This window comes from Varanus komodoensis, unplaced genomic scaffold (genome assembly GCF_004798865.1).
Source record: "Varanus komodoensis strain SLA01 unplaced genomic scaffold, ASM479886v1 scaffold71, whole genome shotgun sequence".
In the NCBI taxonomy this organism is placed as follows: domain Eukaryota; kingdom Metazoa; phylum Chordata; class Lepidosauria; order Squamata; family Varanidae; genus Varanus; species Varanus komodoensis.
In genome coordinates, this window is record NW_025336360.1 from 1,178,091 (window position 1) to 1,194,393 (window position 16,303).

At 50.5% G+C, this 16,303-nt stretch overlaps 1 protein-coding gene across 1 annotated transcript in view; it reads left to right on the forward strand.

Moving 5' to 3' along the window:
* KAZN (kazrin, periplakin interacting protein) overlaps positions 1-16,303 on the forward strand; it is a 204,437-nt gene that overhangs the window by 211 nt on the left and 187,923 nt on the right. The window contains exon 2 of the mRNA XM_044452366.1: positions 37-280. Coding sequence (XP_044308301.1) covers positions 52-280 — 229 coding nt within the window. The 5' untranslated portion in view covers positions 37-51. The remainder of the gene's footprint in view (positions 1-36; positions 281-16,303) is intronic.

The following is a 16,303-nucleotide window of genomic DNA, read 5'->3' on the forward strand; positions in this document are numbered from 1 at the left end:
CCCGCGGCTGAGCCTCCCGCCTTGTCCCTTCCGCAGGCCAAGATCGCGGGCATGATGGAGGGCAACCAGCAGCTGGCGCAGCGCATCGACGGAGCCCTGCAGGCGGCCGGGCAGGAGGTGAGCGCCCTGCGCGCCGAGCTGACAGCCACCAGCCGCAGACTGGCCGAGCTCAGCGCCTGCTCGGGCGCCGCGGGAGGCGGCGGCGGCGGCGGCGGCGGCCCCAGCGCCGCGGAGATGGCCGCCGGCGGCGCCATGGACAACAGCCAGCCCAGCCTGCAAGGTAAGGGGCAGGGGCTGCCGGGGGCGGGGGGCGGCTGCCCGGGCGGGATCGGGGCCGGCTGCGTCGCGGGGCGGGCGGAGCTGCCGCCCCGTGGACGCGGCGGCGGAGTGGGAGAGCAGCGGAGCTCTGCCCCCTTGCTTTTGACCCGGCACGTGCTTGGGGAGAGATGGGGGGCAGCGTGTGTGTGTGTGTCTCTGTGTGCTCGCTCGCGCGCGCGCTCGTGTGGGGTCCCCGGCCCCGCTCCGCCGCCGCCGCCTCTGCTCTTGCAGGACGGTCCCCCCCTCCCCGTGCGCGGGCTTACTCGGGAGTCAGCCTCCGCGGGGCTTGCGCTCTGCTAAGGGCGCGCGGGGCTTCCGCCTCAGCACCCGCGCGCCCCAACTCCAGCCGGTGCCCCTTACTCGGAAGTAAGTCCCGCGGTGTTGCGCGGCGCTTTCCCCCACCCCCCGCGCGCAGGATGGCGTCCTTGCAGCGCGGTCTCGGGCCTGGCTTCCTTCAGAGTAAGTCCCGACTGCGTGCACGGAGGGATGGGGGCCGCTGCGATCCCCAGCGTGCTTTCTCGGGAGTAAGCCGCCCGTGTTTCCCCAGTCCTTGAGGCTCTGCTTCGGCATGCTTGACGTGCACCCATTCAAATCAGCGGGAGTCGCTCCATCCAGGTAGGGCTCAAGTCCGCTTTATTTCAGTGGGTTTACTTTTAAATATGAGCATGCCTGGATCGAGCCCATCGTGTGCAAACTTTTGACTGCCTTGGCTCTGCTCTTCCCCCATCTCCTGTTCCTGCTGGGAATTTCCTTGAAGAATTTTCCCACTCTGGGTTTGCTGACCCCCGTTTCGGGATGGTAAAGGCTTGTTGGAACGCGGGCGGGGGTGTGGGCTTTCTAAAACTTGAGTTTCCTTGCACCATCTCCTCCGGTGTGCTTTCCAAAGGGAATTGTGATGGACTGCTTGCTACTTTGCATCTTCTTCGATGTTTTGTTATCCCCAAGTTTGCGGCCCCCCCCACTCCGCCTGCCCCAGGGCTTCTCTCTCCTTCCTCTTGGATTTTTTCCAGCTAAACAAGCTTTTGTAAGAACATCACGACGCTTTGGTCTGCAGGGCGGAATTGTGGCGCAGGGTTGTTTGTAAAAAGCGTGTCCGGTTTTGCGGAGCTGCTTTGAGACTTCGGGAAGAATGGACTCCGGGAGAGAAGGGTGATCGTGCTTGGATGGAGACCCTGTAGGACAGCTCGACATCTTTCTGCATTATTCCTTCTAACGCCCTGATAGTTGTCATTGTTTAATAGGAGAGATGCATGTTAGCCCTTCGGTGGCCACCTCTCGGACGGTTCCTGGCTTTTGTCCAGGGTGAGCAATTTTCCCCAGTGCCTGCTAATGCCAGCAGTGAAAGAGGTGTGACAGTGTTGGTGCTTGAATTGGTGATGGTACCGTGTCTCCCGAGCGAGCAGGAAATGCGCGGACAGGTGACCCTTAAAAATGCTTTGCTCCGCACCTCCGTCAAGGCAAGAGATCCATGTGAGATGCCTTGGGAAGCCAGCTTAAAATGCTGCAACGGACGCCCCAGAAATGGGGGAGTTTTTAGGAGATGGTGCCGGGGTGATGATGTCATGGCAATTTCTCTGGTGTGTGAGGGTCTTGTGAATAGCATGATCTTCCCCTTCTAGTCTCAGCAATGCTGCTAGAGCAATGAGCTTGGAATTGACTTGCTGTCCAAGAGGTAGAAATATTTTATGTTAAAAAGACTGCTCTTCCCTCTCTCCTTCGTGTTGCAATCGAGGCTCCGCAGACACCTGAGCCAGTGTTCTGCTTTGCGTGGAAATACGACCGTTCTCTGCCGCTGTCCACGCTTGGGAAAGATTCTGCATTTGCTTTGTGGAGAATTTGCTATCACGGGTTGATCTGTGGTTCAGATTTTTACTGGAGAGCCTGGGGGGGGGGGGCAGGGGGAGAGGAGAAATCTTCATAAACTGTAAGCTGATTTGCCGTGAAAACCATTGATGGATATGTGATGATGTAAAAAGATGAGCAAAGAAAGATGCTATGCGAAGGAGCTGTTATGTATTGCTGTAATGAGGAAATGGCTGGAAAATTATACCGGAGCAGCAAAGCCCCCAGGCTTAAAACAAGAGTTCAATATTTTGTATTCTGCCTTGCAGCCATGAAATAAACTTAAGGAGACTTCCAAGCACCGTGTCTTGTAAATTGCGCAGCAAAAGCCAGGAGATGCGACCCCGGGCTGCTGGAGCTGTGCACTGTGTGATTAATGGTCTTCCTTTTTATATCAAGGGTTATCAAATGGGGGCTGTTGTGAAGATGGCAGATGTTTTCAGTTCTTCTGGCAGACGGCCGCATCCCCCGACCCCACATACCTGTTTGCGTAGCAGTGAGGGAAGCGGTGGCTCGTCGTGGCGTCTGAGCCTGTTCCCTGATGCAAAATGCTGGACTGGGCCTCCCGATGCTCGAAGCAGCTCTCCTTTCCACAGGGCCAGCGGCCGCACTCCTTCCCGTGTCCCAGTCTTTATCGGGAAGACTGGCTCTTTCCCTGGGAGCAGTTTTATTTTCTTAGACCTTTGCAGGTGGTACTCAGGTGGCAACAGAAATCCAGGTGGGACTCTTTGCAGCTGGGCACATGTTAACTGCTAACTTTAAAGGGACAGTGCCTTTTTTAAGGCTGTGGTGGCTGACTATGTGATCTAGAAACTTGAAAGGGTCCCTGCTGCAGTGATTCATCCCCTTCCCTCAAAGGGCCTGGAGGTGTCATGCGACTTCAGGTGGCCAGGCTAAGAGTGAGCGCTCATGGTGCCATTCAGACAAACACCTGAACTGGGGTTCTTTGTCATATGTCAACATTGTGCAGTAAACCGTTGGAAGCGTTCTGTAGCTTAGAGATGTGAAGTTCCAAGAAAAAAAATGTGGATTTTTTTATCTTTTCCTAATTTTGGAGGGAAAAATGGGAACATACATGCCGTTGTTGTTGTTGTTGCTTAACTTTGTGTGGTTTCTCCCCCCCCGCCCCCATGTATTCACATCTTTAACATGACTGTATAAAAATATACCCAAATTTATGTACTCAATTTGGTTTCTTTCTTTTCTTGTTTTTACTTCTTTAGGGTTTGTTTTGTTGACATGTACAATAACAGATTTATTTTTAAAATGGATGAGTTGATCTTTCTCTCATTGACCTTTGGAGTGTACACACACACTCATGTACATATACGTATACAAAACGTACATATATACACATGACATAAATGGAACGTTATGACTTGCAGAACCCAGTCCTGTGTGTGGGCTGCAGGATGGTTTTGGTTTATATGGTTTTATTTCATTTAAAGACCTTTAAAATTCATTTTCCAAATCAGCTATTTTATTTTGTTCACAATTAATTCAGAGCCGCTCTTAAGGATGGAACCCCTCTCCTAGGTAATGTGCCAGCTGCACGAGCGCATTCAAGCCAGCAGTAAGACTAACTGGCCCGGGAGGCCAGCAAAAGCTTTCCTACTGACCTGCAAAGGAACAGCCTGATGAACGGCCAGTGGAACAGGCTGCTGCCAAGGCGCTCTTTGCACACTCCCGGTTCACCACCCGCCGTTGCACTGGCAGCCCGTGGCCGCGGGTGCAGCAGCTGCGTTGTGTGCATCCGCTCATCAGTACCTGGGCAGCCGACATTTCTGAGCAGTCTTCAGAGGCGGCTCCGTGTGGATGCCTGACAGTAGCCCAGCCTAAATGAGAGCCTGGTAAGACTGGCCTCCTGCCTGGTGCTGCAGCTTTCGTCGCAGGCGAAGGCAGCAAACGGTGAGCCGTCCCGCACAGCCCACGCGTCCCAGTTCGGACCAAGGCCAGGGCTGCTCCCAAGCCGGGAACTTGGTCCTGTGGGAAGTGGGCAGCCCCTTCAGGCAAGGTCTGCCCCTCGGCCCACCCTGCCTCCGGTTTGTCGGCTTTCCGTCCCCATTTGGTCCTGCCTGCCGGTGTTGTCCAGCTGTCCGGTCCTGCGGGGCAGCCTGATTCGGGAGGCGACTTCTGGGGACGTTTCCCATGGCGGCACGTGATGGAGGGCTATTCTTTCTTCACTGGCACGTGGGTAGCGGGAGGGAGGGAGGGGTCAACCCCAGCCATCGAAAAAGCAGGCAATGCTCACCTGGGCAAGCCACGTGCCAGCAGGGGGCAGTGGGTGGAGTCCATCCAGCGGCTCGGCTCCGTTTCTTCCCATCGCCTGATCCGGGCCGAAGGGACGGGGAGAGGAGGTGCCGCGACAGCCAGGCGGGAGGCCGATGTGGTGCAAACATTCTGATCCATTTCAGCATATTTGAATTTTACCTGCTGTGTAATTATCTTCAAGTTTGCACTAGCTGAACTTGGTATTTTTTCCATAATCCAATTATTTGGCCTTGTGCATTTGAGGTAGTTTAGAGCAAATTCAAAGCTTTAGTTGGACATTATTTTTATTAGACTGCTTGTAAATACGTGTCAGGGCTTAACAGCTGAATAGCATATGCTCCTTTTACATTGTTTAAAGGATAAAAGGAGGAAGGAACGACAGATGCTGAAATCGGCGCACTGCATTCCACGCAGCCACCCAAAGAGCGATGCGTGACATGGGCTGGTTCATGTCTTGTTTTTAAAGGAGCCGGTTTTGTTTGAGGCTGTTATGAAGAGGGAGAGCAGGCAGCTGTGCGGGTTCTGGACCCGGGTCCCTGGTTTTGGGTGGGACGCAGACTGGCTGTTTTGTAGGCTTCCTTCCCCTCCAACGGTGCATAGCAGTGTTTAAATATGGCATTGTAATGCATTAATCACTCAATCAGAAGGTGTTTGCAAATACGGTTAGGGATATATAAATCTGCCCACGGTCTTCTTCTGAACCAGGGCTTCTAGTTTATTGCTCTCCATAAGAAACCAGAATCTAAAGCTCTGGTCTGAAGTGCGTCTTTTCTGTCTGTTTTGGCAGGAGAGCCACGAGCTGGGTTCCGGGTTTGGGTTCCCCATTACTTTCTGGTTAGAGCAATGGTTCCACCTGGCAGGTATGCCTACCTGTGGGGAGATCAGCAAGGGTGCTTGTGTGTGCTGCCCCAACCTGTTCCCTGCACTGCAGGCATGTGGCTACACGAGCAGCGTGGGAGAACTTTATGGGGGAAATCAGAAGTGCCAGATCTTCTGCCTCACAGCCTGTTCAGCACCTGGAGGATGGCAAAGACGTCTCTGAGGTCTTGGGTCTTCCAGAATGTCATGCAAGCAGGCTAAGGGAGAGAGTCCTTTTCCATTCCCACTTCTGCGCACATTGTGATGGGAAGGATTAGATGAGCAAGGCGGCTGCCACCTCCTGAAAGCTGTCCTGGGCCTGACCAGTCGGCAGGCAGCTGGACTTCAAATGCCCAACGGTCCTTGGAGTGTCTCTTCGTCTCAGCTTCATCCACTCTGCGCACATCCCGCTTGCTGTTGCCGTCTCCATTCCAGGCCCTTCCTTCCCGTCAGCTGTGCTTGCATCGCTAATACCATGTTGGTGCAAATTGATTTAGAGATTAGTTTAGGGGATTCGTTCCATCAGATTTGTAATATTTAGCCATTACCGGTGTGGGGAGACTTCTAGCCATTTAAACAAACTAATCCAACATCAAATGAGTTTAGTGCCCCATCAGGATTTGGCCAGCAAATATTAGACCTCCGTACTGTAAACAGGTGGGTGCGCCAGTGACGGGGGCCGTGGGAGCTTTACAGACTGACCAGCTTGTGTCTATATGCAAACCCAATTAGCCCTTCTTTTCAGATGGTGGCAGGCCCCGTTTCTTGCCTGATGGTGAGTTTCTGCAGATAGCTTTATCTTCTACATTTCAGCCCCCTGCAAACTTGGGGGTGGATTGAGCTATGGCATTGGTAGCTCCTGCCCCTTGCGATGCCAGTCAGAATAGACAGTGCAACAAGCCATGGTGTTTTTTACCATTGTTTGTCCACCATGTTGGCTGAACCTAGCCAAGGTATTTCACTATGATGAGTTTGGTCTTTAGAAACCATGATAAGAAACGATGGTTTGCTCTCTGTTTCCACTCTGCCACCATGGCTCATCCTGTTATCTGAACCCAGGACGTGGTTTCCACGGTCCTGATATACAGCTACCACAGAGTCCTCTGGAAAGAGTGGCGACTGCAGGAGCCCCTCCAGCCATCCAGCCTCTGTATGTGGATGAATGAGGAAGAGGCAGGGGACATAGGCAGGGCGCGATGCACCTTGGGATCAAAGTTTGGGGTGCAGTGGCTGAAGGGACTGTGGGAGGACTGAGTGGGGAAGATGGAAACCATGATAAAGTAGAAACCACTGGACTGACTGTCTGGTTGACCATGGTAACAAGCTGTGAACCATGGTAACCGGGCAGGTTGCTTGCCATGTTTTGTGACCACGGCTAGTCTGTACGACTGTGATTCCCAAAGCGTTTGAGGAACACAGGCCTTTCTATGGAGGGGGTCCATATTCTCCCCCCATCAGAGGCCCTTTGTGTGTGGAGAGGGCTGGTCAACAGGCAAGGACAGCGGATGCAGGAAGGAGGACCTCAAGAACAGAACAGAAGTTCCATCTGGAGAATGCAAAGCTTGGGGCCGGGATGGAGCATCTGATTAGAAATGCCCGAGAAACCACTGGAGGGGCAGATGAGATGGAGAGCGGAAGTTCTCAGGGGCAGAGGGTTCTTCTGTCAGGACTCCTAGTGAGCTGGCATTTGTCCACCCTTCCTGCCGCTTGCTTTACTTCTGCCTCCCTTGCAAATTCCAGTCTCCTCCCAGCTCCAAGCCACTTCTTCTACCCTGCATTAAAGCAGCTGCTTGCAGGAAACAAGAACAAGCCAATATTATCAGCATAATTTTTAAAAGAGGGTCCTCCTTTGTAGCCTCACCTTGCCTGGGATGCTATGGGGGTACCCTTCCCATAGATGATTTTTCCCAAATATCATTATCTTCATCATCATCAGTATTGCCTGATACCTTAAGGTTTCCCCCAAGCTTGCTAGTACCTCCCTCTTGTGTGGGGCTGGTGCTGTTTTAACTACAAAAGTATTCTCACCTTGGAAAATGAATTTGCCGTCATAATTCGCCTGTGGTCTGTTGGCTCGGCATCTAAAACTGGCTCGTGTGGTGAATGTGGGGTGCTTCACAAGAGGAGAGGTAATCTACCTCTTCCAAGAAGCACTTTAGGATCGTGCCCCATGCATGCGTGCCGTAAGAGACAGTGTGGTGTAGTGGTTAGAAGAGCCAGCAACATCAGCACCAAGGTGAGGCTGTGAATGCTGCCCCCAGCTAGTCTGAGGCTTTACATGCAATGCTGCACTGAAGGGGAGCTGTGAAGGATCGTTTGGGGAGCTTGTGATGGGAGGAAATTGGGGGGTCTTGTTAGGAGAACTTCATGGGATAATGCAGATTTCAAGAAGTGGCTGACTTCCCCCTGTGCACCTTCTGAGAAGCTGGTCCTCTATTTCAAGCTGGCCCACTGGTATCTGGGGAGAACTTAGGACCTGCTTTGTGCTCCCGCAGTCTCGGATCCAGTGCCCAGCATCTCTGGGGAAAATGACCTTGGGGACCAGCACGATTCCGGTCAAAATAGACCAGCTCAGTGCATTAAGAAAGCATTAATTTATTGCCCATATATCCCACCTGCATTGGCAGAGACCCTTGGGATGGTTTGCCAAACCACCCAAAGTAGCAATAAAACAACCAAAGCAATAAACGCAACATTGAAAGCATTAAAATATTTGAAGGAGAACTGACAGTAGAGTAAATAATCTGAGCAGCAGATTAAAGCCTCAATGCTAGGTGTGAGAGGAAGGCGTGAAGCTGTCATCCCAAGGTATAAGGTGAGAAGGCCAGGTGGATCTCCTTTGGAAGGGCTTGCCATAGATAGAAACGTAGAAACAGAGCGAGTCAGAAGGGGTCTCCTGGGTCATCTAGTCTGACCCCTGGGTCTGGCCAGCTCCGCTTACGACATTCCCACCATGTGGACGTCCAGCCTATCCTTGAACTCCCTCACCGATGGGGCCTCAACGGCCTCCCGTGGAAGCCCATTCCACACCCTCGGGGTCCTGACTGTCAGGAAGTGCTTCCTGGCATCCAAATTGAACCTTGGCTCCCTGAGCTTTGCTCCATTGGAATGTGTCCTGCTCTTCAGTGCAGGGGGAAAAGGGTCATGACCCACCTCTGCGTGGGACCCCCTCATGTCCCTGTGTGTCGCTAAGAGGGGGTTCCCCCTCTCCCTTCTGAGTCTCCCCTTCTCAAGGCTGCCAAGAGCCAGCTCCCTCAGTCTCGCCTCATACGGCTTCCCCCACAAACCAGCCACCATCCTTGTGGCCCTTCGCTGCACTGACTCTAACCTGGCCATAGCCTTCCTGTAATGTGGGGCCCAGACCTGAATGCAATACTCCAGCTGTGGGCGCACCAGAGTCACACCAGATTTGGGGGGGGGGCTCTTTTCATGGCAGCCACCTGCCATGTCGCTGTGGCTAGTTGCTCCCCAAGAAGGGCCTCCAGAGGAGATCTCAGAAGTCAGGCCAGAACCTGTAGGAGGAAGTGCTCCTCCAAGCTGGCAGGTCCTAAGCCATGGAAACCGGCTGGCCACCAGTGGCATAGCTTTTGGCAGGGGCCGTCACATAGGGTTGGGGCGAACCCTATTGGAATCCATCCCTCCAAGCCTTCACGGGCTTCCTCTTGTGTCTGTGCTTGTGTCTTCTGAAACTAGGAGCCCGGAGGGCAAGGCATTCCACATGCATTCCCGGTCCCTACCTGGCAACCTTCCACATCAGACTCGGCAGCCCACACGGCAGCTGCAGAAGGTACCGAAGAATTGTGGGGCTCAGTTTCTGGTGAGCACCCCAAACATACTGGGCGTGCTTGCCAGGAGCTCGAGCTCTGGGCCATGGCAAAGTCTGGAGAGCTGAGTCCAAGGGATCTGATGGATTCCCACCTCCCGAATGGACTCCTCACACATCCTGCCATGGTACGGTTGTAGTTGGACTCTTGCTCCTGGGGCTTACTCTTCAGCAAGCGCCATATGCATTCTGGAATGCTGATGGGAAGGGGCAAGCGCACTTGAACAGGTGGTGTAAAAATTAGACCAGGGGAAGTCTACACAGAGCAACTCCAGCTCAAGGTTGGCAAGCCGTGACATTTCGAGCCGGCGAAGCTGTTCCCCAAGGATTCCCTCCCAGCGGGATCCGTGCTTTCCAACGGCATCTCTGTGCATGAGAGCGCGAGAGTGTGAGGAGGTGATAAACTCCAGGTCATCGGCCACTCATCCTGTTCCTTTCTTGAGGCCTTCGCTGCTCCACTCAGTTTGCCTCTTTCTCAACACTTGCGGGAGCACATGAAACACTGTGGAGCACTGAGTTTCTGCAAGAGCTGGGGAACATCTTCCCTTCCCCAGATTCAGTTTCGGAGAAACTTTAGGGGTCTGCATTCCAGTGGTTGGTTGGTTGGTTTCATTTCATTTTTATGCTGCCCAATAGCTCTGTTAACACAAGTTAAAAGCACACAAAGAGCAACAAGAAACAGAAAACCGCAGCAATTGCAAATGAATCAAGATTGGGAGCCGTACAGAATAAAATGCAGTGCTGAGAATAAAGTCTAAAAGTTGAACTGTTAAAATGCTGCGGAAATAGAAAGGTGTTCACCTGGCACTGAAAATAATGCCAAGCATGCGCCGGGGCACCTCTCTGGGGAGCTGCTTCGGCAGCTCGGGTGCCACTCCTGAAAGGGCCCTCCTCCTGCTGGCTACCCACCTCTTTCTATGCACTTGCATGTATATAGGGCCGAAAATGCAAAACCATTTTTAAAATGGCAGCACGGTGTGGTTTTCCAGCTCCTTCTGCACGCAGTCAAGCCCTGGGAGGGCATGTCAACCTCTTAGCCTGGGGAAAAACTGCGTGGAAGTGGGAAGCTTCCCCCTGTTGGATGGCTGGGAGAAACGGCGCATGGCCGTTTGAAGAGCTCGGGGAAGGGGCTGTGCTTGCCCACCGGGGTGAGGCCCTGCTTTCCTGCCCGCGAGAAAGTGGCGCTGCTCCACGACCCCCCACGGCCCGGAGGGTGGGGGGGGGGTCCGTGGGAAAGGCTGCCCCTTTCCACTTCAACAGCCCTAGGCCTGCTTGCGGGATCCCCTGCCTGGTTCTGTATGCAGAAGCATCTCATGCCGTCACCGTCTCTCGCCGCCAACCCAAATTCTCATAAGTGCTGCTCCAAAGGGTGTTAACAGAAATTTGTTTTCTAAAAATCTCTGGAAAGAGCCTGTTTGTGTTAAGCTGATGAATAGCAGATGGGGATCCCGTGACGCTCCAGATGTCTTTGGCCTACATGTCCCATCAGTCCTAGCCTGCGCCCGCAGTGGTGAAGGACCGTAGCAGCTGTGCTCTGCCATGAGTCCGCTAGGTTGAAAATGGCACTGTTTGGCCAGGAGATCGCAAAATCCTCCTGCATACAATCTCTAAAAATTATATGTCTATCTCCCCCTTGCTTAGGCCTAAAAAATGATATATTTGCCATTTCTCCCAGTATCAGACTGAACGTGTTTGCAGGATGGTTCTGTTTTGTGTGGGTGGGCAGCATTTGTTTTCTGTTTTCTCCAAGGATCGCTTTAAGAGGATCAAGTTTGCTCCCTGGGAAACTGTAATTTGATGAACAACTGAGTCGATCAGATCAGCTGGATGCGTTGCTGGTCAAAGGGAGGGGAAAACAATACATTTGCTCAAATGTATCGAGTTATCTGCAGGGCAGAAGGCAGTCTTGGTTTTATTTAAAATCTAAACATCATTTGTGTTGTGCAGAATTGTCAGCAATTTGAAGAGGAGGGGAAAACGTTCTTTGTGTGGAGCCCCTGTGGGGTGGTCAGGCCAGGACTTTGGAGCAGAGATATGGGGCTCACTTGTATCATGTCAAGGAGGGGTCCCCAGAGGAGCAGACCTGGATGAAAGTCACGGAAATGATGAACATGGGCACCCCAAGAACACACCTGCCCTCCACTTAGATGGTTGCATCGAGAGCTGAGCCGTTCAAAGGCAGAATCTGTGCTCCTGACGTTTTCTCTGGGGCGACAGAATGGTCAGAGTCCCGGATCTGAGGTCCTCCATGGACTTTGAGTCCGCTCCCCACGCTCCTCACAGCCACCAAGGAGAGAACTGCACCGGCTGCCTCTCCGAGGTTGGAAATCAACCTCAGAGAGGCTGCTAGGGTGCAGCAGGAGGAAGGGAGGATGCGGAGCCCAACGGCTCGTGCCGCATCCAGCCAGTCTCCTTCCTCCCAGTTCTGGTGCTCTTCTGGATGAGCGAGGACATCCATCCAGATGAAATACTGAAGGCAGTGTGCCTTTGTCTTTGCGTGTATCCGTGTGTGCCTCCATGTTTGGAGATTTCCGTGCGTCAGTGGCAGATGAGATAGAATCGTACCCTCCCTGGTCCCCTGATGGTTCCAGAAGCAATTTTGCATAGGATATACTCTAATGCTAGATGCTTGGACTATTATTTTTAATAGAAAAGGGAAACGTGCCTAGTCCTCAGCATAAAACGCAAGAAGACAGGAAAATGAGATTGCAAAGTGTATTGAAGGAGGAAATGAAGCCCAAACGTAATGTTTTGCCAAAGGCCAAACCAGTAATTAATTGAGACTCTGCCAAAGTGGGAAAGATATAAAGTGGTGAACTTTTTACCCTTCCATTCTGTTTCCTCCTGAGGTAGGAGTTTGAATCCTGCTTAGATAGCCAGACAGGTGGAAACATGCCATAGAAAATGTTCTGTGTTAAAAATGCTTTGAAAAAGATTCTGTGTGAAAGTGTGTTGTTTTCCGATGCAGATGGGGGCAGAACTCTGTCTCCTAGCCACTCACACTGCAATCCTCTTTGTAACTACTTCTGATGCAAAGGTCTACAAAATGAACAAGGGAATGAAATACTTCCCCTGATGAGGAAACATTACAATATTTGGGGTTTTGTAGCTTATAAAAAGTGAGTAATGGGGATATGATGACAGTTATATAAAAGCAGGTACGGTGTGGAGAAAAGGATAGAAAAAATACTTCTTTCTTCCTGATACTAGAATGTGGAACCTTCTAATAATTTTCAGTGAAACTGACTAATGGGAAATTCAGGACAATAAAAGAGAAAGGATTTCTTCCCACCAACAGGAATGTAGGTGAGATCTGTGCATTTCCAAGCTTGCAATGTGATCTTCAGGCCCCAAAAGTATGTTCGACGGCCTGTGTGTGTGTGTGGGAAGCACCCATGCAAAAACACACACTCCCTCCAAAATACGCACCAATCTACTTTAATCAGTGGGAGAAGAATGTGAAAACTGTACGCAGTGGTGTAACCTTTGGAAGGTTACACGTGAGAAAGCTCACACGTTTTCATACGCAAGGGACAAAAACCAAAAGCTTTCAGTCTGATGCAGACATCATCAGAATGAGCTTCGGGGTGGGATTTGGAAAAGTTTTGACGAGCTCCGCTTTTGCTTCTACATGCATCTCTACGCACAGTGCATCCTTAAACTGTGGATTTGATCACTGCAAGATGTGGAGAGGGCTGTCCACTCAAACAGCCTTGGAAAGAATTGGACAAATTCACGGAGGAGAAGGCTTCCCATGGCTGCAATGGAAGCGGTAGATTATCTTCAGCACCAGAGGTCTTATACACCACCAACTGAGAAGCTGAAATTGCATTCACGTCCTGCCCATGGTTTTCCCACATGTCGGAATGGGTTGCTTGGCTTGATGTTCTCTAGCATGCTGCTCTCCAGGTGTTTGGATCCTCAGTTCCTATCAGCCACGGCCAACACAGCCAGTGTTCAGAACTATAATCTCACATGACTGGCCATATCAAGTTGGAATAGGCTCTGTCCCATTGGTGTTAACGCTTAAGTGCTTTATCTGCGTAGCTCTTGCACGGTTCTTCAGAAAAGCTGAGATCAATGTGTGAACAGTTTTTACCACCATCATTATTTCCCATTGAAATCTATACAGTGTGATGGAAGAATGTTAATTTTATTTATTTAAAGCTTTTATATCCCGCCCGTCACAATGTCTCAGGGCAGTAATACAATAAAATAAATAAGATACAGCATCAGAATTGCAATAAATAAAATCCAATCTTAAAACACTATTAACATTTAAAATGATGGGAAAATAAAAGGTTGTCTCGGCTAAAAGAATATCAGCAATTTCCTAGTCGTTTGGGATCCGATTGAATATTGCATTAAAGCAGTATTAAAAAGTACTTTCTTGATTTTGCCCTCATCAGATATTTCAGTTGAAATATCCTTGGATTTTCTTTTTCAAAGACGCATTTATAAAGCATGCAAATCGAACGAGCTGCATTTCTTTAGTTTTGCTCACTGACAGTGTAGTCCACTCTGTATCTCCTTGGAAGTCGTGTTCAGAGGCAAATGGGTTTAGGGTTACAGCAAGCAAACATACAGAATTGGTTCCCAATACATTTAAGGCACTGGAGAACATGTTTGTAAAATGTTCAGGAGAATGTTCCCGTTTGAACTCTTTGGGGCATCCCACACTGTTGTTAACACCAGCAAAAGCTCTTCTTTCAAACTGGGGAGAGTTTGTTTTTGAATCATACCTTCTCCCATGTGACAAAACTTGGTCTGACTGCAACTACTCTCTTCTCAATGGTAAAAATGTTAAAACAGAGCAGGTTAAATTATGATATTAGCCACTGAAATGTCCTAGGTTACTTTAGCAAGCCTCAGTTCGAAAGAAAGCTCTCTTGATAAGGGGAGGAAGTCAAAGAAACCCACAGGAAATTCTAGTGACCCTTGATCTTTATGAAATTGACCTGCATGATCAATAGACCAGCTTTTCTGGAGTTGTGTGGACCTTTTGACTTGCGGACCTTTTTTCAGATTTTTAAAAAACTTTTGTGGGGGGGTCAGTGCTCATGCACACTTAGCCGATGCACATACAAAATTCTGATACATCCTGAAAGACCAAATCTGGTTCCGTTAGTGAGCCAGAGGGTGCAATGAAAGAGGCCTGAAGATCTGATGAAGAGATAATGGATTTAACGACTCGCCTAGATCTTCAGTCCAAGAGGTTATAAACCATGTGGTTTAGGTACATGTATCCAAGATCTGTAGGGTCACCTGTAAATCTGACATGATTCCCCACAGGAAGATCTCCAAGTGGGACAGTGCCCAGCATTCCTCAAGGTAGTTGGTTCCCGTGTTGCACATCAGGAAGTTTCTTTGAATGCTCAGCAGAACTTTCCTCTCCTCTGATTAACCTCTGCGAGATCTTGGCTGCCCTCTGGGTGCCGTGCTTCTCGCATCCCAAGTGGCAAGCTGATTTTTCCTCTCCCAGGCTGCTGCTGCTGCTTGGGTACTTGGTACAATGTTTGAAGATGCTCCAGGTTTCACCTTAATTGGTTCTGCTTTGTAGAAAATACTTGAGAAATTAGGTGCACCCATATTTTCAGGGCAGGAGCATCCTTCTGTGATTTGTGGGGTGCACTGGGGGCACCTTGATTTTAACAATTCCCCTGCCTATAATTTAATCAGTTAATTGTGTCAAGTAATGCTTTCAGCTTTAATTACGGCTCACTTCTTTGTTTATGTACCATAGGCAGCAATTGATCTCTTTAATCTAATGCTTGGCTGCCACAGTCGGTTACTACCTGCAGCTTCAAACAGTCGACACCTTAATTAGCTAAGTTTGAAGATGTAAAGCTGCATAAATGGGTAATTGTTATGAAATGAGAGCACAAGACTCTTGTTTACAGGCCGGGTTGTTCAGAGCAATTTAGCTGTTTCCTGAGTCCCTTTCGCTTTTCAGCAGCCTCCTTTCTGACTGTTGTCCAGAGGGTCCTCAGCTGTGGGGAGCGGATGTGTCCCGGGAAAAGTCTTTCCCCCAGGGTTCTGCAGGACCACACCGCACCCCTCCCAGCAAGAGGTTGGCAGAGCAGCGGAGGAAGCCCAGCTGCGTTCATCATGGCCTAGGCCCGGGAGAGTCTGCAATTGCGTCCCACGATCTGGCATCTTCCATGATTCACGGCCATTCCATTATGGAAGGCCGGCTGTAGGATTTTTATTTTATTTTTTTAAAAGATAACGTGCTTGTCTCGGACACGCTTCTGCTCCGCCTTTCTTCCTCCCGCTGCTGTCTGACTGTGTGTCTCTGCTTCCAGAGTGGCATTCTTGCATTGTATCCAAAGTTCTCTGTGCTCCCCCATTATCTGGTCTTAGGTCATTATTACATTGCATTTATAGCTTACCTTTTTTTTCTCTTGCAAGGAACCCAAGCTGGATTCCATAGTCCTCCTCCGCTCCATTTTTATCCTCACAGCAACCCCCCTGCATGGTAGGTTAAGCTGAGAGTGAGCAGGTGGCCCAAAGTCAACTAGCGAACATTGTGGCCAAGTGGAGACTAGAACTTGGACTCCCAGGTTCCCCAGTCCAACACATGAACCACCACACTGCATGTAAGAGGCTGCCTCATCTTAAGACGGACAGCTGGTCCATCTCGTGCAGTATTGGCCACACGGGCCGGCAGCGGCTCTGGCCTACTTGGAGATGCCAATTTTTGCACCATGGACCAACTCCATGCAAACCCTAAAACCCTCTCTAGTCGGGGCTGGGTCCCTGGAGGGCTGCATCCCGAGGTGCACATTTGTTCATCTTCTTAGTCTTGAGTGGAAACTTTCACCAGGTTGCCTCCGCACCAAATACCTAACACCCCCAGGACTAAAGAGAGAAGCTTTTGAAGTCCCCTTCCCTGGGGGTTCCTTGTCTAGGAGCTATGCAGACCTCCTTCTGTTGTGTTTTCGGTTGCCTTCTCTGTTGTAGGTTGTTCAGCTGCTGGTTCCTTGCCCTGGTGATTTAAAATAAGAGTTTTATCGTATCAATTTTAAGCTGCAGTTTTTTAGGGATGTATTTTAGTCTTTGCTTGCAAAACATGTAAGCAGGCCACAGTGAAAGTGTTGCGTGCCTGCAGAAAAAATTCACCAATACATGCTTGCATTTGTCTTGTTTGCAATACCCTTCCCGATTTGCGCAAATTTCCATGGTAGATGG